A 27,157-nucleotide genomic window follows, 5' to 3' on the forward strand; every position below is an offset into this window, starting at 1 on the left:
ATAATTACATTTCCGGTGCCAGAAAGAGCGTTCAGGAGGTGCTGTAACTGGCATCCAGCGCTGTTGCTTAAAGTTGCCACGTCTCCTGTAATCCCAATTTGCCTTTTCACTGTTACAAATGAGAACGATTGCTCTTTTGGGGCCTCCCTGTTGAAAGGAAGAGAAAGGAAAAGCAAGGAAAAGAAAAGAAAAAAGAAAAGAAAGAACAACTAACAGCAAACCAACCAAACGCAGCGCCTGGGGCGGTGGCATCAGCGATAACAGCCGGCTGCAAGTTTCTGCCGAAAGAGGGCGTTGGTCTAAGACTAATAGAAATTCGTGGACCCAGTCTAATGAAAGTCCATTTAAAAACATTTTCAATTTATTTTAATTTGCGGCACTTAAGTATCAGAATTCCCCAGTCCAATGTAGCACGTTCGCACTGCAAATGACTTCGGTGTGTTGTCACTTTCAGAGGGTCAAGTTCCATTTGGACCTGCCCTGTAGCGTGGAGGACTCCCGCGAGGCCCCTCTGGCCACGGACTTCACGGCCGTTTCCATCCTTGTCTCCGCTGCTGTTGTGGCTGTGACCAGTGGCAAGACTGGGTCTCCGACACAGGACATTTCTCGGCAGTGCAGGACCGCGAGCACAGTGTCTCTCGCGACCGCGAGGAGAAGCGGTTGGAACGGACGGTGCTCCTGCACCCAAGAGACCCTCGGGTGACGGTATAGGGAGGTCTCTTTAGTTCCCTGGTTTGGCAAACAAAACCTTGAGGATGCTCTTCAAACTATTCGCCACCTCCAGAAGCCGAACTCTTCGCTCGCCTTTGGGAGCAACAAGTTTCTCTTTTCCGCTTGCAGCTCGCCGGCTGAGGGTCTTTGCGTTGGGTCCCTGGAATCCTGGAAACGCGGCGACTCCAGCGCGAACCGCGCGGCCCAGAGGGAGGACGCGGGCGCGTGGCAGGGGAGAGCGGGGGAGGGAGGGGTGCAAGTACCGCCTGGGCTAGCGGGGAGTTCTAGGTCCTCGATCGAGCCGTCTGCCCTGGGACCTTGGTCCCTGTTCCCTGACCTTGTGCCAGGGGACTGGGAAGGTCGGGTGCCCGCCCCGAGTTGCCGCGTCAGGAGGGAATTTGGCTGGAGTGAGAAAGAGGTGAGAGTGAGCGGGATTTACCGATTTTTGCAACGAAACTACAAATTTCTAGGACCACCCCCTTCCTCTAATCCTGTTGTTTTTTGCACAGTGTGTGTGCCTGCGCTCATTTACTTTCAAACACATTTCCCTTTTTAAAGCCTGGAGCTGGAGAAGGCGCTGCCGCGTGCGGGGCCAGGGTAAGGCGGGGGACCCCAGAGGCGGTGCGGTGTGCTGGGGACTCCCGCCGGTGCGGACGTGGGCGACTGCGGCTTTAAGGACAAGGCCGGGGGCTGGCTGGGAGTTGTTGGGGTTAGGGACCGGGGAGGGGTGGGAAGGTAGGGGTGTGGGGAGGAGCCCTGATGTAAGAATGTTAATGAGAGGCTCCCCCAGCCCAGCCCCCACCACTCCCCACCCCCACCCACCCCACCCGCTGGAAATACAAGCCCAGCCTCGGAGCGCCTTGTGTGGTAACACGCTCCGCCGCTGCCACGCTATTTAAACGCGGGCTATGGATCCAGGAACCGGCGCGAATCAATGAGATCAAACGCGGGGGAGATGCACCGTCAATTACAAGCACTTGGACAAGTCTAACTTTTTTTTCTTTTACAAATACGCTTTCAAAAGCAATCTTAGCAACGTCCAAATAAGAAGCCACCTCTAAGCAAAATAGTATATATAAAGGGAGGGCGAATATATATATATATATATATATATATATATATATTTATAAGTATATATATATAAATATATTACAGGCGTACAGGTTTACACGCGGTGAACTTTTTCTTCCTTTTCTTTCTCTCTTTTTTTTAAACGAGTGACACTGCAAAGAAAGACTCTTCCTCTCTGTCTTTTGGCGAAGGGGGTATTCTATTTTCTTAGAGCGCCCAAGGGGGCGCAGGGACCTCGGAGAGAAGAGTGGGGAGGAAAGAGGAAGGGTGGGTGGGGGGCAGAGGGCGAGTCGGCAGCGAGGGCAGGCTCTTTCCTGCGGCACGATGCCGTCCCTGCTGGTGCTCACTTTCTCCGCGTGCGTCTTGCTTGTCTGGGCGTTGCTGGTCGGCAGCACCCGTGGCGGTGGCGGCGGGGGCGCCAGCCTCGGCGGAGGGCGCCGGGAGAGAGAAGCGCTGCAGCCGCAGAAGATCGAGGTGCTGGTGCTGTTGCCCCAGGACGACTCGTACCTGTTCTCCCTGGCCCGGGTGCGGCCGGCCATCGAATACGCGCTGCGCAGCGTGGAGGGCAACGGGACCGAGCGGCGGCTTCTGCCACCCGGCACTCGCTTCCAGGTGGCCTACGAAGACTCGGACTGCGGCAACCGCGCACTTTTCAGCCTGGTGGACCGCGTGGCGGCGGCGCGCGGCGCCAAGCCGGATCTCATCCTGGGGCCGGTGTGCGAGTACGCAGCAGCGCCGGTGGCCCGGCTTGCGTCGCACTGGGACCTGCCTATGCTGTCGGCAGGGGCACTGGCCGCCGGCTTCCAGCACAAGGACACGGAGTACTCGCACCTCACGCGCGTGGCGCCCGCATACGCTAAAATGGGTGAGATGATGCTCGCCCTATTCCGCCACCACCAGTGGAGCCGCGCCGCACTGGTCTACAGCGATGACAAGCTGGAGCGGAACTGCTACTTCACCCTCGAAGGGGTCCACGAGGTCTTCCAGGAGGAGGGCTTGCACACGTCCGCCTACAATTTCGATGAGACCAAAGACTTGGACCTGGACGACATAGTGCGCTACATCCAGGCCAGTGAGCGAGGTGAGCAGGAGTGCGCCCCGGAATTCCGGCCCTAACCCAACCGCTCTGGGCGGCTCTCCCTACACACCCGTCCGCTCCTCTGCGGACCCTACTACCCCCTGCTGCACCGAGGACCCGGGGAGGACGCGCACGCGGGGATTCGCCCGGGTGTGCACCGTTTGGCTGCGACAACCTTTGACCATCTCCCTTCGCGGTCGCGGGGTGAATACAGAGGTCCGAGAGGGGTGGTGGAGCCTGGGGGAGGGGCGTTTGGGCCTGCAGCTCCCGAGTGCCCAGTCCGACAGGTGCTGTCAAATCGCTTGGGTTTTTCTTCCTCTCTCGCCCTTCGCCAGCGCCCTGCTGCAACCAGGGTCTGAAAGCGTCCCGCGGCCGAGAGAATTTGTTACTCAGTCCTTTACCATCGTGCGCCCCCTCCTAGTGCGGAAGCATGTTTATTCGCTCCACAACTGGCTAGCGGCTACTTGTCTAGCTTGGTTCCAAGGGTTCCCTTGGCTGCACCTTCCACAAATCCCAGCTTTCTTTTAAAGGGTCATTGTTTCGCCCTTCTCATTCCTTCCGTGGCCCTTATAAACGAGCCTCTGTGGTTTCCACCAAAAATGCCTCGCTGTGTCTGGACTCAGGCGACGCTCACTCCCCGCCCCCCCCCCCCACCCCGCGCGTTCGGCACCAAGGTCTCTAAAGCGCCCCGAGCGAGGCTTTGCGAGAGCGCGCGCTGGGGAAGCGAGCGCTTACAGCCTTTGCACGTGTGCCCCAAGTTTTCTCCCCGGGTCTGTGGGAGTTTGAATAACTACCAAACCGGACAAAGCTCGAGGCTGAGGATGGCGGCTACCGCTGCAGGGAGCAGGGAGCCGGAGGAGAAGCGGGTGGTCGAGGATACCTAATCGCAGAAGACCCCAGTGCGGCCCATTTTACTGCAGTGTAGGCTGCGTGAAGGTGGGCTGAGATCCCAGCATAGTGCATTCCCTCTTTCCTGGTGTCAGGTTTGGGGTGCAGAGTCCCCGGGGGGAGCCGGGGAACCCACCTCGGCTCCCCCCTCGGCACGCACGCGCCTGGATGGCCAGTGGTGCAGTCGGGGCAAAGTTCCCCACGACCCCACGCGGGGAGGCCACAGGCGAGAGAGGGCTGAGCCAAACACAGGGCTGGTCCACGACTCGGCACGGCCACCCTCCTGGGCGCTGTGGCCGTGGGACACAGCGCAACCGGAAGCTAGAAGCCTCAGGAACAGGTGAGAGTGGGCAGAAGCTCCCTGGAGGATGGCGCCGTGGTCGCCCCCTCGCCCAGGATGGCCACTCGGACTGGGGAGTAAACGCACTCTAGAGAGAAGAGGTGGGAGGTGTTGACAGTGTTGACAGTGAGGATGCATGGCCAAGTTTTGAGCGTCCGAACTCCAGGCTGTCTGCGCCGAATCACTGCCAGACAAGCAGGCGGGGCGCCGGTTTTGCTGATTATGAAAAACCGCTGCGGACTCGTCACGCCCGGCGGAGAAACCCACATCTACTTCTTTCCCCTCTCCCAGTCCCCAGGTTCTTGCAGAGCCCTGTAGACCTCAGGTTGCCCTGTGTCCCCGGAACCTGATTCTTCAGCTCTGGTTTTCAGGGCACGAAGGGCTGGAGATGGCGGGGGGGGGGGGGGGGGGGGGGGGGGGGGTGTTATCCTGAGGGCGCGAGCCGCGGTCTGCCAACCCGTCTATGCTGCCACAGCCCTGAAGGTCTAAATGCTGGCGGTGACCCATGCACACACGGCCTGAGATCCATGGCCTAAGGGGAGCAGTCGGCCCCATGAGGGCAGATCGCGGCCACCGGTCTCCTCAGCCTCACAATGGTGTGTCTGAGGCAAGGGGTAGGGAGGTGCTAGTGCCCTGCTAGGCCTGGGGGCTTCAGAGAGCTTGGACTACAGTCTGGTGCCGCGGATTAATTTAATTCCGGAAGCCTCATAGCTGTTCCCAGGTCTTTTTGCTGCTTCTCCTTCTCCTCTCTCGCTCTCTCTCTCTTTTTTTTTTTTTTTGTTTGAATTTAGTGGTGAAAGTTTGCTGGGCTGAACTGCATGTTTTGCAGGTGATGAGGCTACCATTCATATTCTAAAGTCTATTTCCAACAGTGACTTGGCAGAAGGATAAATATTCATAAATATAAAACAAAACCGTTTCTCTACTAAGTCTTCTCCCCCACTCCCTGTTGCCCTACCCTCCCGGTGAAAGTTGCTTGATCACAAAGCTCTCTCTGGGGATCTTTTACTAATCACCCTTACTTTGCCACAAGTGGTTAAAGTGTTAAATAGGGCTTCAGTTCAGGGGTTCCGTGGAGTTTGACTTCCAGAGCACCTGTCCTGGCAAAAGAGGTTGGGCTGCTGCTACTAAGCCTCATACCTCAGGCTGCTCAGCTAAAGTGGCGGTAGCTGGGGCAGCCCACGCTGGGGATGCTGGGAGGGTTACGTGAGCGAACACGTGGAATGTGCTGAAACAGTGCCAGGCACATACCGGATGCTCAGTCAATGTGACGTTTGATTATGGTTATTATTTTATATATATGATGATAATCGTCCTTACCGAGGTGAGGCCATGCCTTGGGGAGAGAACCCTGGCAGGAGGAGCAGATGCTCTGGCTTTGGGGTCCCCTCTCCTCTGCTGCATGGCCCCGGGCAAGGCATTTACCTTCTCTGAGCCGGGATTTCCTCCTGCTGGAACAGTGGGGTCAGATGAGAATTAGGCCTCTTCACGCTGACCTGGGGTTTGGATTTGTGCTCACTCAAATATTAAAAACATAACCGACCACAATTTTGTCCTCGAAAACTCCATATGAAACATCACAGAACCAGAGAGTGACTGTCCGCCCCCCTCATCTTTTGGCGGTAACATTCTTAGCACTTTTTCTGAACTTATTTTCATCTTTAAAATCATATCGCGAATGTTTGAATTTCCTAACGGGTAAAAACTGATAAATGCCACCATCTCAAATAATAATATGACTAAAATTTCACTTGGCTATGTGCTGTGCTGTAAAATGAAGAACTGAGGGGAACTGATCATTCCTTTTAGGGATTTACCATCAAGGTCAATAATTAAAAATGTTTTCCCTGTCTTTTGTCTTTAGCCAACATAGAACATCACCGAAATACACACGCCTGAGTCTATATCAGTAAAAACATAATGATCTTTACTTAAAACTTATTCAATTCTACAGTCCACGACTGCCCTCAGTATTCTATAGTCAGCAATAAATTTATTTTTTAAAAAGACAAGTTTAAAAATAACAATTTTTTCAAGCAATAGAAGCTAGCAGTTGTTTTGTCTATGCATCTTAGGAGACGCAGAACTAGAAGTAGTGTACACACACATTTTTGTATGAAGAACTGTAGTTTTATCCTTTTAGTTATTAGTATGTCATTGATGTGGGCCTGCTAACAACTATAGAGACAATAGTATTTAATCAGTACAAGAGCCACTTATTTTTAGATTTAGGCTGGGGTAAATGACCAAATGGTTGATCAGCAGAATTTTCAAGCAAAGAATGCATGATAAGTGTAAAATAACTAACAGACAGCAGGGGAAAAAATGAAGCATTGTAAGCTGCAGTGTAGAAACTCTGAAAGTCTTTGGAGTGGATGGACCTTTGTGAACAATAAAAATAAAAGTGCAATCTATTTTGCAAATGAAACCCATTGCTGTATAGTGTAGAAACGGCCAGAAAGAAGTCTTTTTTAAAAAAAGATACTAATTTTATGGGAGTTAGTTATACAGTTACATAGATGAAAAAGTCAGAAGATTACCCAAGCCTAATTAGGAACAAGAGTTTGCTGCCTCGTACTTTCCATGTCTGACTTGCCAGAGGAAAGCACTTTGAGCTCTTGCAGTGATTTCTGTAGGTATTTGACTTCATACCTCTAAATAACATGTGACTTCGATTATTTCAGTTTGAGGGTTTCTCTCTTGCCATCCCAGGGGCAGATGATAATTTAGTTCTCTTCTCCTGTGTATTAACCACATGCTTGAGCTCTCCTTGCAGACATCCTTTTTTTTTTTACCTTATTTTAATTAAAAAATTTTTTTATTAACATATAATGTATTATTTGTTTCAGGAGTACAGGTCTGTGATTCATCAGTCTTACACAATTCACAGCGCTCACCATAGCACATACCCTCCCCAATGTCTATCATCCAGCCACCCCATCCCTCCCAGCCCCCACCATTCCAGCAACCCTCAGTTTGTTTCCTGAGATTAAGAGTCTCTTATGGTTTGTCTCCCTCTCTGGTTTCATCTTGTTTCATTTTTCCCTCCCTTCCCCTATGATCCTCTGTCTTGTTTCTCAAATTCCTCATATCAGTGAGATCATATGATACTTGTCTTTCTGTGATTGACTTATTTTGCTTAGCATAATACCCTCTAGTTCCATCCATGTCGTTGCAAATGGCAAGATTTCATTCCTTTTGATGGCTGCATAATATTCCGTGTGTGTGTGTGTGTGTGTGTGTGTGTGTGTGTGTGTGTGGTATATATATATATATCACATTTTCTTTATCTTTGCAGACATCCTTTCAGAATGGTTGCATAAGAATTTTTGGTTAGCTCAGCTTTTAGTGTCTATATCATTATTGCCTTCTAAATGCTATTTGTAGTTGGACCATATCAGCTATTACAATGACATTTCCTGCTTTGCTCTAGCTTTCCTTGGGTTAAAAAAAAGTCCATTTTTGCTTGTTTGCTTAGTTTCCTATGGCGTTACAACTAAATCATCCATCAACTCTATTGTAAGCCCCTGAGATGCTCCGGTTTGGTTATTTTCTAAGCAGATTGCACAGTTGTCACTCTGGATTCTTTCTTTAACACCCCCCTGCAACTCCCATTGCCTCTCTCTCTCTCTGACTAGATCCCTAGGTGTTCCTTTTTCTTAGTTTGTGTTCTTGTTTTGGTGGAGCACTTCCTCCAGGAGCTTTCTCAGAAAGGATATAGGAGAGCTAAAGCTTGATACATTGCATGACCGAAAATGTCTTCATTCTACCCTTAAGCATTTTTATGGAATTCTAGGTTGGAAATCATTTTCCCTCAAGATCTGAAGGATTGTCTTACAAATTCCTATGTTGCTACTAGGAAGCTTGAATCAATTTGGATTCTTGACCTATTGTTTGTTATCTGTTATTTTTTTCCTGAAAAATTTTAGAATTTTCTCTTTGCTCTCAAAGTTTTAACATTTTGTTATGATGTACTTTCATGCCAGTATCTTGCCTTATGCATATCAGGGTATTGGAGGGTACACCTCTTCAGTTCAGAGACTCATGTCTTTTAGTTCTGAAAAAATTTCTTAAATTATTTCTTTTATCCCCTTCATTTTCTCTGTTTGTCTTTCTAGAATTTGTATTATTTGGATGTTAGACTTCCTGGATTGAAACTCTACCTTCCTTACCTCTTTTCTCCTATTTACTGCCTGTCTTTTAAGAAGAAATTCCTCTCATTTAGATATTCTTTGCTCCCCAAATTTCTATTAAGTTTTGGTTTCTAATTTCTGCTATCATATTTTCAATTTGCAGCACATGGCATATATTGCTTTGCTTCCATAAAGTAACATCTCTTTTCTTTTTTAAGCTTAGAATTAAATGGAAAATGGATGCAAGAGTCAGATGGAGAATGTGAATATATGTTTTTTTATTTTTTATCTTTTTTTAAAGATTTTATTTATTTGACAGAGAGAGAGACAGTGAGAGAGGGAACACAAGCAGGGGGACTGGAAGAGGGAGAAGCAGGCTCCCCGCTGAGCGGGGAACCCGATGTGGGGCTCGATCCCAGGACCCCGGGATCATGACCTGAGCCGAAGGCAGCCGCTTAACGGACTGAGCCACCCAGGCCCCCGAATATATGTTTTTTTAAAAGACTTTATTTATTTGAGAGAGAGCGTGTGAGCAAACACGAATGGGGGGAGGAGCAGAGGGAGAGGGAGAAACAGACTCCCCACTGAGCAGGGAGCCCAATTCGGGGGTTGATCCCAGGACCCCGAGATCACGACCCGAGCAGAAGGCAGACGCTTAACCAACTGAGCCACCCAGGTGCCCCGAAAATATGCTTTTATTATTGATAAAACCAATCGGAAAACATGGATTTAGATTTGTTACCAGAAAGGCCTATTTACTGTTACTTCTCCCTTAATATGTGCCCTCTGCAAGCAGACATGCACCCAAAAGAGGAAGGAAGAAAGGACCCAGCATGCCATTTTTGTTTTCAGACTCACCTCACCAATCCAACAATTTACTCCTTTTCCTCTGGGTGGTGGTGGGGGACGGAGGGATAAATGAAGGCACATTGAGGGATGAGGAGTCTCACCCTCTTAGAGGTTACTCCAGATGGAAATGTGAGACTGGGGAAAAGATATCCCCCCTAACTCAGGTGTGCCACCTGGACTGTTTCTGGTTCTCTGAATTGGCTTCTGTAGCCACCCTTTAACACTTCTCTCTGCCATTCTTAGAGTGATTGCAAAGTCACTTCCAGAAGACATTGGGAGTCAGATAGTGGAGGATGCCATGGGACATCACAAGTCTTTGGCAAAGACAGAAATAGAGCAGAATGATGAACAGTCCATCTAGAAACTTAGAATCACACCATCATCCCTCCTTTTACAAGTTTAACAATTTGACCAAAAAGTGAGTATTTATATATTTAGCTATACTTAACTACAGCACAAATTGTCTTAATTGACCATCATTTAAGCAGCTCACAGGATTAGCTGCAGCTCTTTTGCTCCACACACTTTGACTGTTGGTGAATGCTGGTCATTATATCTTCTCCTGATTATGGCCACACGCTTCTCACACTTGTCTATATACTCTCCAAGAGTTGTCGCCAAATCTGTTTATACCAGTTGTATTTATTATAATACATGTGTAATTTAATTAGTTATTATATAAACTGATGAAACATGAGTAGGAGGAGAAAGCTATTTTAGTGAAAACTATTTTAAACCTTCTGACAGATTGTATAAAGGCAAGTTGCTAAAAATAGTTGCTGTTGAATTAGGCATGAATGAAACAGCCATATGGGATTAGGAAACACCCTACAAATCTAGAAGGATTCTGCATTCTCTCTGCTTTGCCCGTGTCTGCAAGTGCTTGCTCCAACTTCAGCTGGATGATAATGTGCGTTATGGGCTTCTTTTATGCAAGAAAAACAATATCCTGCCCGTGAACTTGGAAATTAGTTCTCACAAAGGAGGGTTTAACTGCATGGTCGACACAAAATGGATGAGATCTAAAATAATCAAAGTCTGCTCAGATAGACACACTGCTGCTCCGTGTCACTCTTCCTCAGTCCCAGCAGGTATTGACATTTAAAGAAAGAGTGTGTCTGTCAGAGGGCTTGGTCTTTGTGGTGATGGGAATACGGAGAGGGAGATGGGCCAGAGCTGTAAAAATAGACAAAGAAGTGACGGGGGGGCAGTGTCAGGCGGAGCATCCAGGACTTAGGGAAGCTTATGTTCTGGCCTGAGGACACAGCCTGTTAGGTCCTGGGCTAGGTATAGCACTTCCGTGGATGCTTCTGGTTACCAAGGCCTGATGCCTTTGGATGCCTGAATCCTCCAGCTGACCTCCCTGATTCAGATTCCATCCTCACTAACATCCTACTGCTTACACTATGGCTTCTCATTTGGCATGCTCAGGGACATGTTGATGCAAATGTGTGTGTGACCATTGGGGTCTTCATTGAAATGAAGTAATCTGCATTTAGGAGTATCTAAAAACATCTGAGCTAGATTATTGGGATTCTGCTTCTAAGTAATGACTCTACTCTTCATGTGCCGATAGAATTAGGTTCTATATCTGGGGGTTTAGGGCCAGACTCCGGACTATGATCAGTTGATCACAAAATGATGGGGGCTGCTGGTGGACGGTCAGCTAGAGCCTCCGGGGTCCTTCTGTAGATGCCCACTCTTGGAATCTGCACTCTTCAAACTTGTCTAGCCTCAGCCTTTTCCTTATTGGCCGCTCTGTGGGACACCGTGGCTCTTTTTATCATTTCAAGGGACTAAAATTGAATCAGAGCTGAAACAAGAGTGTAGGTCCTAATGAGGGATGAAGAGTTTCTTTCAAAGCTTCCTTGCTGAGGCATCTTGGAGTTTGACTATTTATTCCAAATATATACCAGTATTTCTAGGCACAAACAACACCTACTCCCACAGTTACAGACCTTATGGAATTTTGTATTGTTAAAACTTGTTCTCCAGAGCGTGAGCCTGCACAGCGAGCCCTTCTGTAGTAAGAAATGTCAGAGTCACGATCTAACACTCTGAATTAACATGTGTAATAAACGACATATCAACAGGCGCCTAACCCTTCGTGCGTGTTGCCAAGGCAGCTTTGGCCCAGCCTGGAGTTTGTTTGACGTCTTTCAGCACCCATGCTTTTACAAAGAACAGACACATCGCAAAGGGCTGGCGTGTGTGGTGATAATGTGGGGACAGGCCCCCTGGGCCTCCCCGGGTCTCCTCTCTCCATGTATGCAGCGAAACACAGTGGTCTGCGTCATGGGGACCAGGGGCCACCGACAGTGATGGAATTAACTGGATGACAGCCAGGTACCCGCTTCACGCCGGCTTGGTGTAGCTCTTACATGGCAGGCCACAAGGTTCTGGAGCTGCCTATTATTATTATACAAACCTGGCAGTGTGGGTACAAACGGAGAGAACATGAGGAGGGTCCTGGAGTCTCGTTAACTATTTCCTATACACGTTGAGACAGCTTGAGAGAAATGTTTCAACATTCAGACAGCAGAAAACTTACACCACTGGCTGCATCCTCTGATTTGCCAAACCACTGTTCTCCCTAGAGCCATTCAGTTTGTTTTCTCAGGAAAATGTGTTTACCATGCTGTGCAGTGCAAAAAGCTGTTGATACTCTTCACTGGCTTATATTGGGCAAATCTGATGATATCTTTGAAGTCTTTTTTAAAAAACTTGATTTTGAAATAATTTTATACTTTTGGGAAAGATGGAAGAAAGCGTAAGAAACCTCTGTGCAGCCTTGACCTCGACTGTCACCAGCTGTAACATTTTGCCCCATATGCTTTCACTCCAGATCTCTCCCCCACTCTTTCCCTTCCTACCACCGTCAAACACACACACACACACACACACACACACGTATCTTTTTAGGAACCATTTGAGAAGTAAGTAGAGCCATCATGCTCCCTCACCCTTAAATACTTAGGTGCTCCCCAAGAACAAGGGCACTCACTTACAAAGCCACAGTATAAGTAGGAAACGCAAAAACTTTTAACACAGTTGCAATACTGCTATCTAATTTACTATCTAACTTACCCAAATTTTCCCAGTTGTCTCAATAATGCCCTTTATAGCAAAACTTTTATTATTATTATTTTTTTAAGGTGCAGGATCACACATTTAGTTTTCTGTGCCTCGAGGTCTTTTTGGGGGTTAGAACATTTCCAAAGCTGGGTTTTTGGCTTCTCTTCTGATTGGATTCACGTTGCCCATTTTGACCTTTTTGGTCCCGGGTGTTCATGCGTGTGCTCCCATGGTTGGTGATGGGGGCTTCCATCACCTGGTTATGCGGGCGTCCGCTCGCTTTCTCCACTGTCAAGCTACTCTTCTTTCCCTCTGTAATTACTAAGTAATGAGTGAGGAGGTGCTTTAGGGCTATATTAGTCCCTGGTTCCTTGTCAGACGTCCCCACCCCTGGTTTCCGCGTCCTCGCTGGCCTGTGGGAAAGGGCGTTTCACACGTGTTGTTTGTTCCTCCCTCCCCAGTGGTGATCATGTGTGCGAGCAGCGACACCGTCCGGGGCATCATGCTGGCAGCGCACAAGCATGGGATGACCAGTGGAGACTACGCCTTCTTCAACATTGAGCTCTTCAACAGTTCTTCCTACGGTAACTGTGCTTCCAGTTTCCCCTCTCTCTAAGGTGTCCAAAGAGGTCCTGAGAAAGCCAGTAATTTGAATTACCTCAATAGACTTGGTCCCATAAAAAGGAACTTAGAAATTTGTGATATTGAACACTCCCAGGACTTCTCGTAAGTTCTCAAGCTTTTCTTCTCTGAGAACTCAGAGCAAGAAGATACCTCCTACTTGGGGTAGTCACGGATTGTCTGGGAGTGAACATCGCTCCCTCCAGTGCTCTGGATGGTCATAAATCCAGGCCCTAACGACCCCTCTCAAACGTGTTTCCCACTGCAGGTTACCACCGTGATGGACGGTTGGAATATTTTAATGAGATTTGGGCATGATTTTTAATAGAATAGACTAGACTATATCGATGTAATAGAACACGTCAAAGTGTGTCACACATGCAAGTGTATTATTTCACAAAGCTTTTATTTTGGTAATATAATTGTATGTGTCTATATATCTAAGCAGGTTACACATAGGGTTTTGTAATGGGCTGCAGTGTGAAAAATAAAATAACCATTAGTGTAAATTGAGGTAAAAGCATTTTTTAAAGCTACTGCTCCCAGCCCCACTTCCTTCCAGATTACTGTCCATTCAGCCTCCCCTATATAGAAGTTTGAGATCCACCAACACATATGATTGAAAGCATATGATTCCTTGAGATGGATCTGGGGAAGTTCCCAGTGTTCCTGGGATGGAGGGTGTTTAAAAAGGCCATGAAAATCACAGGTACAAAACATTTCCTCCATATGTGATTAGGGCTCTCTCTGAAGGAGACAGCGTAGGACAATGGAACATTTTCGCAAATACTGCACATTGCCTGCTCAAAACTGAGCAATTATAGGGAATCATAAGTGTTACTTGTCACAAAGGGCTAGTTTATGCTGAGCTCTACTTCCCTGTTCTTGCTGTTGAGAGACAGTTAGACAGGATCTAAACCTTAAAGCATACACCTCACTTTCCTGCTTTGATACCCTGGCTTAGTCAATCAACTCACACAATAGAGCATTGCGCATAAACAGATAATAAAACACAATTCTCACAGGGCTAAAGAAAAGTTGATGAAACAAAAGCAGCTCCTGATTCCTGTAGTGGATAAGATTGGAGATTTGAGGCTTGCAGGATAAACACCCATTATTCCTCCTTGCTGCCATGGCTGTCTTTCCCCTTCTCTTTGCATAGGCAAAGTGCTGGTTTCACTTTTTGACTCCAGATCAGAATGTAATTATACTATTGGCTATACTATTGTGTTCACTGAGATAGTGGTGGAGACTGGTCAAAATGAAAAACATTTATTCTGAATTTTGCAAGTTGGTAATGCAAACATAGTTTGTATTTAGAAAAAATGTATCTGAGTGCCCCTTATAAATGGGCCAGTGCAGTGCAAATATTAGGTACTGGAATTCCTTGCATTCACAGATAAAGCTTGTATTACTTTTCTCTGCTAATTACAATACACGAGTACTATAGAAAAATTGAGAAACAGAAAGTCACAGGGAAGAAAATAAGTTACTATAATTCTGCCACCTAGCTAAAAAGTATATTGATAATATTTAGAAGTATGTGTATCTTCCTTATTCTATAAAAAAATTTACAAAAATATTTTTCAATAAAGTGGTGATACTATTTCAAGTGTGGCTACATAGTATTTTATAATGCTGATATGCCATCTTTACCTAAGCAATCTATCATTTTTCAATATTTACGTTGTTCTCAGCTTTTTACTACTAAGAACAATGCTATGTTGAGTAGCCTTGTATGGGCACGCACACACGCACATACCCGTACTTATACATACATATTACCTGTGAGGTACATTTCTTCAAGTAGAATTTCTGGGTTGAAAGTTTTAAGTTCTGATAGATCTTGCCAAGTTGACCCCTAAAGAGGTTGACCACTTTATGCTTTTGCAACAAGCTATGAGATTGTCTGTTTTCCTGCATCCTTACATCATCTAACTTTTAAATTATTTTATTTATTTGAATTTCTTTTTATGTCCATAAGCAACATTTTGCAGTTTCTTTATTTATATTCTGTACCATTCTTGTTGAGTTCATTCTTAGATATTATGTTTTCTGGTTGTTACTATGATCATGTTCTTTTCCCATTACATTTTATAACTGTAGTTGTTATATAGAAAAGCTATGAGATTCTGTTTATTTATTTTGCAAGAATTCCACATATTAAATCCTCTGTTTTGATAGTTTTTAATATTATTTTCATATAGCAACAAGTGTTTTTCTCCATTTTGACAGTTGATCATCTTATTTTTCTTTTTTTATTGCATTGGCAAGAACCTCTAGAATTATATTATATAACAAATGGTGATACTTTAATTTCTGACTTCTTGAATTGAAGTAGATGTTAAAGTCTCCTTTTATTTCTAGTTTATTAAGTGTGGTTTTAAAAATTAGAAATGAGTAGGGAATGTTATCAAGTACATTTGACCTATTCTTTTATTCTTTAATAAATAGGAGATTGAGCCATTGTAGTATTCTTGGAATTAAGTATACTTTTTTAGGTGTATTGCTGATTTTAACTTTTTAGTATCTTATTTAGGACTTTTGAGTCTATATTCATGAGTGAGATTGGACAGTAGTTTTCTTGCCTTGAGGTGGTATTGGCAGATTTTAATATCAGGATTATGTTAGCTTTATAAAATTAATTGGGACACTTTCCATTGTTTTTGTGCTCTAGAACAGTTTATATACCATAAGAATATTCCTTGAAAGATGGAAACAATTCAACTCTGTATCTGGACCTAACTTCTTTTTAGAGGTAATTTTTGAAAAACTTAAAAAAATTTATTTTGAAATAATTTTAGACTTACAGAAAACTTGCAAAAATAATATAGAGAGTTCATGTATACCTTTTACCCAGATTCCTCTAATGTTAACAATTTAAATAACCACAGTACAATTATCAAAATAAGAATATTAACATTGGTACCATACTACTAACTAAACTACAAGCCTTATTTGAAATTTACTACCTTTCCTCCTAATGATCTTTTTCTGTTCCAGGATCCAATCCATATAGTTGTTGTATTTTCTTAATCTTTGCCAATCTGCGTTATTTCCTCAATCTTTCTTTGTCATTCACGATCTGACAGTTTTGATGAGTTTTGTTATTTTGTAGAATGTCTCCCAGTTTGGATTTATCTGTTGTTTTCATGTGGTAAGATTGAGTTTATACTTATTTGGCAAGAATACCACAAAAGTGATATTGTGTCCTTTACATTGCATGATATACTTGTGTAATAAGTCATAGCCCTATGACTTAGTATTGGTGATCTGGGGATAACTTTTTAAAGTTGTATTTTTAAAGTATTTTTCCATGAGTTCAGTTTTTCTGCTTCTTGAAAATTAAATTTCATAGAGTTATACAGTCTGCTCTATACAACTTGCAAAGTATCCTTGGTGTTTCTGAATAGACCTGTCTTTTTTTACCTTTTATAGCATGGGTGCTCAGGCTTTGGGCTCTGCTCTCAGTCTGCCTGAGAGGCTGTGCTCGATGTAACCCTGCCCTCCCCTGTGGGCCTTAGTTTCTTTTAATGATAATAATAGTACTTACCTCATGGCATCAAGCTGAGTAATAAATGAGGTAATGTGTGTGAGATACATAGCAAACTTCTTGAAACATAAAGAGTGTTTAATAAACGTTAGCTATATTATTAGTCTTAGTTTACTCTGATGATTATATATAGTTCTTAAAAATGGTAAGTTTATACATTTTTCTTGGTGTAGTTATTTTTTTTAAGATTTTATTTATTTATTTGAGAGAGAGAGAGAGAACAAGAGAGCATGAGCGGGGAAGAGGGGCAGAGGGAGAGGCAGAAGTGGGCACCCTGCTCAGCAGGGAGCGCCACATGGGGCTTGAACTCAGGACCCGGAGAAAGAAAGGCAGACGCTTAGCCCATTGAGCCACCCAGGCACCCCTCTTGGTATAGTTTTATAGATAAGTTTAGGCCATACATTCTGTTAACAAATGAACCAACTTTTATCTAATACAGCCTAAGAATGGATGTAGGTGCATTAGAAATTACATCTGCATGCAAATAACCAAGACTCCCACCTACAGTTATTTAAGCAAATGGAGAAGTTTATCCTCTCACCTGTAAGAAGTCCAGAGGTGGGCAGTCCAGAGTAGAGATGGTGGTTCCATAATACCATCAGGGATCCAAGCTTCTTCTGTTTCTTGGCTCCCCTAATCTTAGTGAGCAGCATCCATCCTTCAGATCAGAAGGTAGTGGCTAGACTCCAGGGATGGTGTCTTCATTCTAGGCAAGATGAAGGGGGAAAGATGAAAGGCAAAAAAGACACTATCTCAGTTGACTCAATTCTGTTTGAAGATCTGTCTGTCTGGAAGCCCCTCTGATTAACTTCTACTTATATATCATTTGCTACCCCTAGTTGTGAAAGATGCCAGAAAATGTGTGCTTTCAGCTAGATTCTTTGTTACCCCAAATCAATTTAGGAACCTGTTACTAAGGAAGAAGGAAGAATGGATGTAGGGAGGCAAATGTCTATGCTTGCCGCAGACCCTGAAGCCCCTTTCCTCCTTAGAATAGAAGCAGTAAACAGAATCTTATTGCAGGCAGAGAGACCTAGTAAAGGGCCTTCTCTGAGATTTTTAAAAAAGATTTATTTATTAATTTGAGAGAGAGAGAGTGAGCAAGCATGCATATGTGTGAGTGTGCATGAGTCGGGGGAGGGGCAGAGGGAGAGACTCTTCAAGCAGACTCCCCGATGAGCGTGGAGCCCCACATGGGGCTTGATTCCGCCGCCCATGAGATCATGACTTGAGCTGAAACCAAGAGTCAGAAGCTCAACTGACTGAGCTACCCAGGTGCCCCATTGTGCCCTAAGAATCAGATACATGTTCATGAAAAATTCTTCAACATCGTTTTCTCCCTGTGCTTCCTCACAGCAAACTCTGTACCAGTTCTAGAAAAAGGCTCTGTTTTAATTAATACTTACTTGCTATTGGATTTTTTTTTTTTTTTAAAACATAGTGTGTCCATATTTACTGATTACTGCGTTGTTTGGTCTTGGTGAGTACTCAAACAAATTCTCAGATCTGCCCAAATTATAGTTATAGGAATTCAGAATATATTATGGGGGAATTCAAATGGTGGAAAATAAGATTGAAAGGATGGGTTTAAAAAAATCTAGAGAGAAGTGGTGACTGCGTGGCTCAGTTGGTTAAGTGTCTGATACTTGATTTCAGCTCAGGTCATGATTTCAGGGTTCTGGGATCGAGCCTCATCTAGGGCTCTGCGCTCAGCATGGAGTCTCTGCTTGAGATTCTCTCTCTCCCTCTCTCGCTGCCCCTCCCTCCTGCTCACTCGCATGCTCTCTCTCCATAAATAAATAAATCTTTTAAAAAAATCTAGAAAAAAGATGATATATATTGCCCTGTAGAGTTCTTAATAGCACCCCCTTGGCATTCTTATTCATTGGCATTATCTTCTTTGGATGTAAGTTAGGTGGCAAGTTATTTGGGTGATCCTGTCCAGGACTGTTAAGGTTATTGTAGAGCTTTCTTGAGTTCTTGATAACTCAGAGGGCACTAATTAAGGTGAAGATAGAAGTATAGTAGAGCTAGGTGATGCACATAAATTATTTGACTTGCTAAAAGTGGAAAAATAGAAAAATTGAGGGGAGATTAGATTTATTACGTTTCACTACAAAAGTAATATATGCACATTCAAGTCAGTTTGGGACAATGTGAAAAGAAAAAGAATTCTCATACAATCTTTCAACTGTAACGGTTGTCAAACCACATTTAGACACTTCCTCTTCTGACTTTTCTTTCTGTGTTACTTTTGTTCTTAACACTTTTGTCATCCCATTGCATGGTCAGTTTTAAAGCTTGGAACACCCCAAACTCTGGGGAAATGAATATAGAGCAGGGACGGCATGGCACCAGTGTTTGGAGTCTGGCTTGCACTTGAATCCGTCTTCTGTTTATTGGCTAAGTGACTTGGGGCACGTCAGTCTCCTTGAGCCTCAGTTTCCTCGTCTGTAACGTGGCACTTATGCTTACATCCTTCTCGTGGGGTTTTTATGAGGATTGAAGAATGAAATGCTACCGGCAATGCCATTCACAATGGCATCGCCCAATAAGTGGTGCTGTTGTTACTGATGGGAGCAAGTGGACCAGCCTAGCTCATGGCAAGTGTGTAACGCCCGGACATTTGGAGAGGGTCGGGTGAGGCGAGGTCAAGAGCCAGACTGCTACACAGCCAGCCCAGGGGAGCTCCAGGCACTCATTTCTTGGACATATTCTGTGATTTCTTAGCTAGTTATCCCAGGGTGGGTACCTCTTGCCAGCTCCAGACCCCTGGCCACAGGACTGCTGAGTACAGGGCTTGGTGGTGAGCAGGTTATTTCCTCTTTCTTTCTTTCTTTCTTTTTTTTTTTTAAGATTTTTATTTATTTATTTGACAGAGAGAGACACAGCGAGAGAGGGAACACAAGCAGGGGGAGTGGGAGAGGGAGAAGCAGACTCCCCACAGGGCAGGGAGCCCGATGTGGGGCTCGATCCCAGGACCCTGGGACCATGACCTGAGCCGAAGGCAGATGCTTAACGACTGAGCCACCCAGGCGCCCCTGTTGTTTCCTCTTTCACAAATATCCTGTGCTCTTACTCTAAACACAAACTTGGGACTCCATGATGTTTAAAACAAAACAAAACAAATTCACTTTTCCTCATTCCTGAAACAACCTCAGAGGATCACCTCCTCTGCCCTACTCTTCGCTAGCAGCCTTCTTTTTCCTCTTCTTGATCCCTTGCTCAGGACCACTGAAAAGATGGCATTAGCAGTAACCACTCTGAAAGTGTTATCGTCAAGGTCACCGATGACCTCATCACCAAGGCCCTTAGTCTTAGGTCAGACCAAGCCTCCGTGCCTCTAAAGCAGTGCTGTCCGATGGCACATTCCGTGATGCTGACTGGGTTCTGTTCCGTATTGCCCAGGATGGCAGCTACTGACCACACGTGGCTACCAGGCACCTGAAATGTGCCACGTGCGACCGATGAACCGAATTTTAAATTTTATTTAGTTTTAATCAATTTAAATTTAAATAGTCATACATGTGGCTGGTGGCTGCTCTATTGGCAGCACAGGTCTAGTCCAGAACATTCCATTTTGTTTTCACCAATTTCTTTCTGGAAACCTGTTTTTCCTAGTGTTGGTCGCACGGCATTCTTTGGTTCTCTGTCAGCTCCTCTCTGTCTCCTCGTACTTCTGCCCACTAGAAATATCATCCCCAAAGTGTCTGTGGTCAGCCCTTCTCCTTTTTTCTTATCCAGTGCCATCAGGCCCTGGTCTAACTTGAAGGCATCTGGAAAGGACATCCAACACTCTCTCTAGCACTCACTCCTCTTTTGGCTTCAGACCACTGTTTCCAGCTCCAGCCTGGTGTTGTCACCTTGGATTGACCGTGACCCTGACTGAAAGAAATCATTACCATTTCCACGTCATTTCCCTCCTCCTCCATCTGGCTCTGCTCTTTCCTCTAATAACATCTCCTTTTCCTTTCCTCTCTGGCGTCACCAGATGTGATGTGATGTGCCTCCCTTTCTGTTGTCCCTCACTCCCTCACTCTTGTAGAGTCTTGAGATTCCTCTTGCAGTGTCCTCTGCTTTTCATTCTCAGGGGCTCTCCCTCTTCTTACGGTTCCAAAAGCAGTAAATGTTTACTATTGAAAATTCACTAGATTCCCAAAAACACAAAAAAGGAAAAGAAGAAAAAAGAGAAAAGAAAACTTGCCCATGGTTCTAGCTACCCAGAGAAGCATGCTTAGCTTTTTGGTGTGTGACTTCCCCTGGATCGCCTCTCGTAACCTCTTGCCTGGACGGCTGTGACTGTGAACCCTCCGTGTCTCCCCATTCTAATCCATTGCTATTTCCCAAGGCCTGATTCTGATCATGTCATTCTTCTGTTACACTCGTAAATCTCCAGAGGCACCCAGTTGTCTACTGAATTAAATTTGTCCCTACTGATGGGGCATCATGCCAAGCCAACTCTACTTTTCCAGTGTTCAACAGCCTGGGTGTGGGCAACGTTACTGACACATTACAATAAGGAACGCCCTCAAAAGCAGGAAGTCACAGGATCAATCATGGTGGTGACTAGATAAGCATTTAGTTTGGATTAGATTTACTAAGCATGATTGTTTTCCCTTTTTTTTTTTTCTTGAAGACAGAACTCCCAAGTTATTACCCTTTGGATTGCGGTAAACAGATTTATTGTATTGGATTTCACTTCTTGGGAAAAGTGTTTTCCTCTTTCAGTGAGTGAGATAGTTGCTGTTTCTAGTTCTGTGTGTGTTGTCTAACTCTGCAGTAGAACCCTTCAGGGTTAAGTATTTTCTTTCTTAAGCACCTGGAGAGTACTCTTTCCCAGAGCTGAGAAACTCTGACCCTCTGCCTACAGAACAGGACTCCTGTTGTCTTGATATCTCAAATCAGTTATAAAGGAATCAATAAATATTGATTGCACACTTAAAAGAAATGGGTTCCTCCTTGGGATGAAGATGTTCCAGACATCCTTAGAATTGGGGGTCTTCCTGGCAAATGGGTTTGGCTCCTTAACAAAGGCCACGTGGTCTGTGTCTCGAGCTCGCAGCTGGGCTCCCCCTGGCTGGGGGCAGGGACAACAGCTCTCCCTCGCTACAGGTTCGGCTGCCCGCCCTGCATGCTGTCGCCTCCTGGGTGTTTGGGAGGTTTCATATGGAGGAGGACTTTGTCAAGTTTTGTTTGGTGGCCCGAAATTTAATCTGTGCTCCTTGAGAACGGATCTAGTCCTTAATGAATTCTGTCCTCAGCTCTGTCTTATTTATCTTTTAACAGCTCCCTGGCACATAGAAGCAATTAATAAATGGTTGCTATTATTAGGATTATCATTACACAGATAACTCCACAAACAAATTCTTTGTCTCGGCCTTTTCTCGTGCTCGAGACTGAGGCTCCCAGCTGCCTACTGGATGTCACGCACATTTGCACCTTTGCCTGTGCCACGGGCTCGGCCAAGCACACCTTTCCATCCTGCTCGCCTTCTATTAAAATCCTAGTCACACATTTAGGGACGGCCGATGCCTCCTCCTCACTTGAAACCTTCCCCCTTGGGAGTGTGGGAGCTCCTTGCCTCTGTCTGTACCCTCCGCATTGTTTCTTTCTACTCCCCGCCTCCTGCCACAGTGAGCTAGCTGTTCCCTGCTGTAACTTCAGCTGTTCACACGGACGGCTCCGAATCCGTCTCCTGAAGGTGGTGGAGGCTGTTCGAGACCTCCGTAATGTCTGCTGGGGTGGCGATCACAGAACCTTGCGTGTGGTACATGGCTGATTACTATCTGTCTGATTTAAGCGGGGCTAGAAGTTCCCAAGCCACCAACTGTTTCTTGAACTGTGTCTGTAAGAGAGTGAGATCCGCGGAGCCCTGGCGGCACGCTCCGCAAGCATCCTCGCTCCTCAGCCGCTGGGCTCCAGGGGTGCGCCGTGGGCTAGGGGCTCGGTGTGAACAAATGGCTCTGGTGCTGGACTCCAGCAGGTTGAATTCTTTGTCGTGACTCCAGAGAACTGTAGGGATCATAAGGATAATTCATAGAAACAACAGTTTATTGCCAAATGTTAGAGGTCCACATTTCCTTTTGGGGTCCTGCAGGCCACATGTTTCCTCAAAAATGAGAAAGAGAAGAGTACTAAATCTTATCCATGTAATTTGCCTTTGCTTTTGTGAAAGGGAGCACTGTGAAGCAGGGGGGACCCAGTTTCTCAGTGCCTCAGTTTCCCCATCTGTAAAAGAGGATGGATAACATACCCAAACCAAGGAGTCTTGTGAAGATTAAATGAGTTCATACATATAAAGTGCTCGATAAATAGAGCTTTTTAAAAAAGATTTTATTTGTTTATTTGAGAAAGAGAAAGAGCACGTGTGAGAGAGAACGTGAGCGGTGGGGAAAGGCACAGGGAGAGGGAGAAGCAGACTCCCTGCACAGGGCTCCATCCTAGGACCCTGGGATCATGACCTGAGCCGAAGGCAGATGCTGAAATGACTGAGCCCCTCAGGTGCCCCAATAAATAGAGCTTTTATTATTATATATGTGCTCAGTAAGTGTTAGCAATTTTTATTTTATTACTGTTGAGGCACTGATGAATATTGTCCAAAAAATAATTTTTATATGAGGTTGCCAGCACTAGAGAGAGATAAATCCTCATGGTCACCTAAGTCACTTTCATTCTGAGGAGATTCCAGAAATAGTTCAAAAAATATCACTAATCTCAATCTCCAAAGGTTTTCTCTGAATAGCGCCCACTTTATCATACTTGCGCATCTCTGTTGTGATACACTGCGTTCCTGTCCTCTCACATCCACACAACCTCAGGTGTATCGTACTGTAGTAACGACTCGGTTGACCTCCACAGTGGATTGTAGATATTAAAAAAAAAAAGTGAATGGAAAGGAATAAAAGCTTTCTTCTTATTCCTGCAGGGCTGCAATTCTCGGGGGCTGAAAATTACAGTTACGCTGTTATTATAAAGCAGTTAACTCTAGAATGCTTTGCTTTGTCTCTCGCATTTCAAAGGAACACGCGTCCAAAAGGCCTTCTTCTCCTTTGAGGATCTTGGCATCGTCAGGTTATGTCCAAGGGCACGACTATGACAATACCGTCTACCCCAGCTGCCAAAAGTAACACGGAGTGACATGCTGCAGTCGAAGGGGGAGAATGGTCCCTTTATGGTGACTGCCTTGGAATTATAAATATTTTTATTTCTCTGTAGGAGATGGCTCGTGGAAGAGAGGAGACAAACATGACTTTGAAGCTAAGCAAGCATACTCATCCCTCCAAACAATCACTCTACTGAGGACAGTGAAGCCTGAATTTGAGAAGTTTTCCATGGAGGTGAAAAGTTCTGTTGAGAAACAAGGACTCAATGAGGAGGATTACGTAAGTGCTTGATTGCGGGCCTAGGCCTTCCGCATCCCGAAAACAGTCTTCTAATTAAATAAGAGGCGACAGTGTCCCATTCTGAACCATTCAGAAACTCCTAGGTTCGTGTCTGAATGTCACTGAGCTTTCTGTGTGTTTTTTTTTCTGGCCCGCTTCCACCCCCCAGTACCCCCCACCCCACTTTGCCAACTGCTGCAGGAAGGAAAATTGCTTTTTGTGGGTACTTGTGGTGATGCTGAGCAGATGTCGGTAGACTTCCGGCGCCTATTGGACTGGGAGCGTGTTGTGGGGGGAAGATGGATGATGGAGTGCCCAAGTTTTGCATGCCGAATTTTTCCAAAGCCTGATGGCAGGAGATATTTTGGGTTTGAGAAGTCTCTTCCTTATGGCAGTCTTTTTGACGAGTCTGCCCCGTCTCTTGTGGCAGCGTCATTTCCCTTGGGGCTTCTAGAGCTTTCTGCTCCTCAGTGCTGTTGTTACTGATGCATTTTCCAAGAGAGGACAAAGGTCAGGAGCTTTGGCCATGCTAAGGGCTGAGCAGAGTCGCTCATCTGAGAGATGGCACCGAAGCCGGCTGGCCACACCTCGCTCGGCACCCTTGTTCTGCCACCTCTGGTTCCTCAAAACTCTGCATCATTCCTGTAGATTCGTTCTCAGAGCAGGGCGAGCCGTGCATTCCTCAGACCGGTTGGGTACCTGTGCTGGTGTTCAACACTGTTCACTCCACAGTGTCCAAGGCAGAAAAGAGACACCTTCTTAACGGGAGATATCGCTTTGGATTGTTCTTGCCCGAAGTGGGTAATGGCCCGTCTTCGTAAGACCAGCTGCACTTGGGCGCTTCCAAACAGGGCCTCTCTCAGTTTCTTTAGTTGAAGTACTGCAGGCTACATTCAGAGCCCGAAGCTAACACTTCTTAGCTGTGTGATCTAGGGCAAATTACACAGTCTCCCTGGTCCAAACTACTCCTCCCTGTTGGGAGGATTACAGAGAATCTACCTGAAGCATCTAGTGTTATCCCCATCAGAAAGCTGGAGCTCCATAAATAGTAATATAACAATAGTATTACTCCTGGCTTTATCAAAAGACATAAAGGGTCTTATAAACATGTTTATTCATGTCTTAAGTGTTATATATAATACACATATCATTTAAAATACCTTTTGACTTTCTAAATTAGTACTGTCCAGTAGATACACCTGTGTAGGTTGGGGTGTTTGAATTTCATCATATATATATATGTGAGTTGCAAATGTGAGCCACGTATGTAATTTAAATGTAATTTAAAATTTCCAGTAGCTACATTTTTAAAAAGTTAAAATAACCAGGTGAAATTAATTTGAATACTACATTTTATTTAACTCACATAGAAAATGTTCTTTCAAGATTGAATCAATGTAAAAACTATGGATGAGATTATATATTCTTTTTATTGTGTAAAGTCTTCGAAATCCAGTGTGTATTTTACCCTTACAACATATCTTAATTCCCTTCGAATGCTCAGTAGCCATGCGTGACTAGTGGCTACCATATTGGACAGTGGGTTCTGAATTATGAAGGAAGTGGAGCTTCTGCAGTAGAGCCCAGATTTGAGGAAACCTATGATAGTATTGTCATCATCCAAATCCTTTGCCTCAGGAATAGGAAAGAATGTAAAGGCACTGAGCATTTTTATGTGGCCTTTTACCTGAAGCTGTTGAAGTTCAAGTGTCACAGTAGAGACTCCCACATAATGATACTTTTCGGGCAAAGAAGTGTGTACCTTTGTACCTACTATAAAGATCTATAATATATTCCAAACCAAGGGCCAGTGCTTTAGAGATTAGTTGTGCTTGTAGATTACAATTATACAAATACAATATACAAATTATAATTTTAAGTAGAAATTAGAGCTCATAATAATTTATTTCAATTCTGAACATGTGTCTACTTTTCATATTTTATGTATTTTTTTTAAGATTTATTGATTTATTTTTGGGGGGAGGGGCAGAGGAAGAGGGAGAGAGAGAATCTCAAGCAGACTCCCTGCTGAGCACAGAGCCCGGGGCGGGGCTGGATCTCTCAATCCTGAGATCATGACCTGAGCCGAATTCGAGCGTCAGATGCTGAACTGACTGAGCCACCCACGCACGCGCCCCATCGTATTTTATGTGTTTAGTTGGGCTCTTCTGAGTGCCATCGGGTTAGTGTGGACAGGTAGTTGTGATGAGTATTGTGGAAGAGGGAGATGTGGGAGCCAAAGACCCAGGAGCTGCTCTAGCTGGGACTCACAGGTGCTAGAACTTAGTCTAATGCCGTAGGAGACGCTTAACACAGCTAGCGAGGCTTGGTGGTCTTCATTCTAGGGCTCAGCTCTTTTCTAGGTCTTTCTGCTTCTCTTCTTTGTACTAATGGGTTGTCTTACCTGCTTACTTAGAACTTCAGTTCATGACACTCATCACGGACTCTTCAGCCTCTGCTGTTGATTTCAAATCCAGCAACTTTGGTGGACTCTTATTAGTTCTAAAATTCACCACTCATTTTTTTAAACAATCACATGACTTGTGAATAGTGACAGTTTTGTTTCTTTTCAATTCTTCTCCTATGTATGCTTAATTAGAAGTATACTTCATTAAATTAAGCATATTAAATTAAATTAAATATAACTAATTACATTAAAACTTTTAATGGCACTGGCTAGGATCCCAGCACAGTATTGAATAAAAGCAGTGATAGTGAGCATCCTTGCCTTGTTCTTAACTTTAATATGAAGAACACATAACGGTTTCATATCTGTTCCAAACACCATTTAAGCATAATGTTTAGTGTGGGATTTGGGGGAGAGTCCTTATTAGAGTATGGGAGTTCCTTTCTATTCTTTGTTGGTGAGGTTTTGTTTTGGCAAAACCATATCTTTTATTAGAATAACTGAAACAAAGGTAGCATAACAAGCATCGGAGTTTATATAATGGACATTAGGGAAAGGCGATGGACACAGGTTTTTATTGTAGGCACTGTAAATTGTAATATATCCCTGACCCTCTGTCATATATGTTAGTACTGCTTTCATCATATTTAGTATGTAGGCAGCAGCCTTGGAAAGGTTGTGATCTTCTCAAAATGCAAAAATTTGAAACTTTAAACTTTGATAGCCTATACTCAAACATTGGGAAGTTGGAGGGGGTATGATTGTTTTTAACATAAAACTATTTTATGTTTTTAATTTATCAAATTTTGATGGATTAATGCCATTTTGTTTCCATAAATTGATCTTTTCCTTCATCTCTCCCTTTTTTCCTCAATCTCCACCTCTTGCACTGTCTTTTTAAAGCTGATTTTTTAATTGAGATAATTGCAGTTTTAAGATGCAGTACAGAGAGATCACTTGTATACATTGCCCAATTTCCCCCATTGGTAACATTTTGGAAATTATATATAAGATCACAATACAGATATTGACACTGACACAATGCACTG

The 27,157-nt window shown here is 44.6% G+C and overlaps 1 protein-coding gene across 3 annotated transcripts in view; it reads left to right on the top strand.

Moving 5' to 3' along the window:
- Nucleotides 1-2,077: 2,077 nt before the first annotated feature.
- Nucleotides 2,078-27,157, top strand: part of NPR3 (natriuretic peptide receptor 3) — a 64,786-nt gene continuing 39,706 nt past the window's right edge. For 2 of the 3 annotated variants that reach the window (XM_032415374.1, XM_032415375.1), the window contains exons 1-3: nt 2,078-2,863; nt 12,607-12,729; nt 23,535-23,701. In XM_032415374.1, the coding sequence (XP_032271265.1) occupies nt 2,107-2,863; nt 12,607-12,729; nt 23,535-23,701 (1,047 nt within the window). In that variant the 5' untranslated portion in view covers nt 2,078-2,106. Of the gene's footprint in view, nt 2,864-3,828; nt 4,089-12,606; nt 12,730-23,534; nt 23,702-27,157 lie in introns of those variants that run through there. The other variant, XM_032415376.1, reaches the window with a different exon arrangement.

The sequence above is a fragment of the Phoca vitulina genome, unplaced genomic scaffold (assembly GCF_004348235.1).
Source record: "Phoca vitulina isolate PV1807 unplaced genomic scaffold, GSC_HSeal_1.0 scaffold17, whole genome shotgun sequence".
In the NCBI taxonomy this organism is placed as follows: domain Eukaryota; kingdom Metazoa; phylum Chordata; class Mammalia; order Carnivora; family Phocidae; genus Phoca; species Phoca vitulina.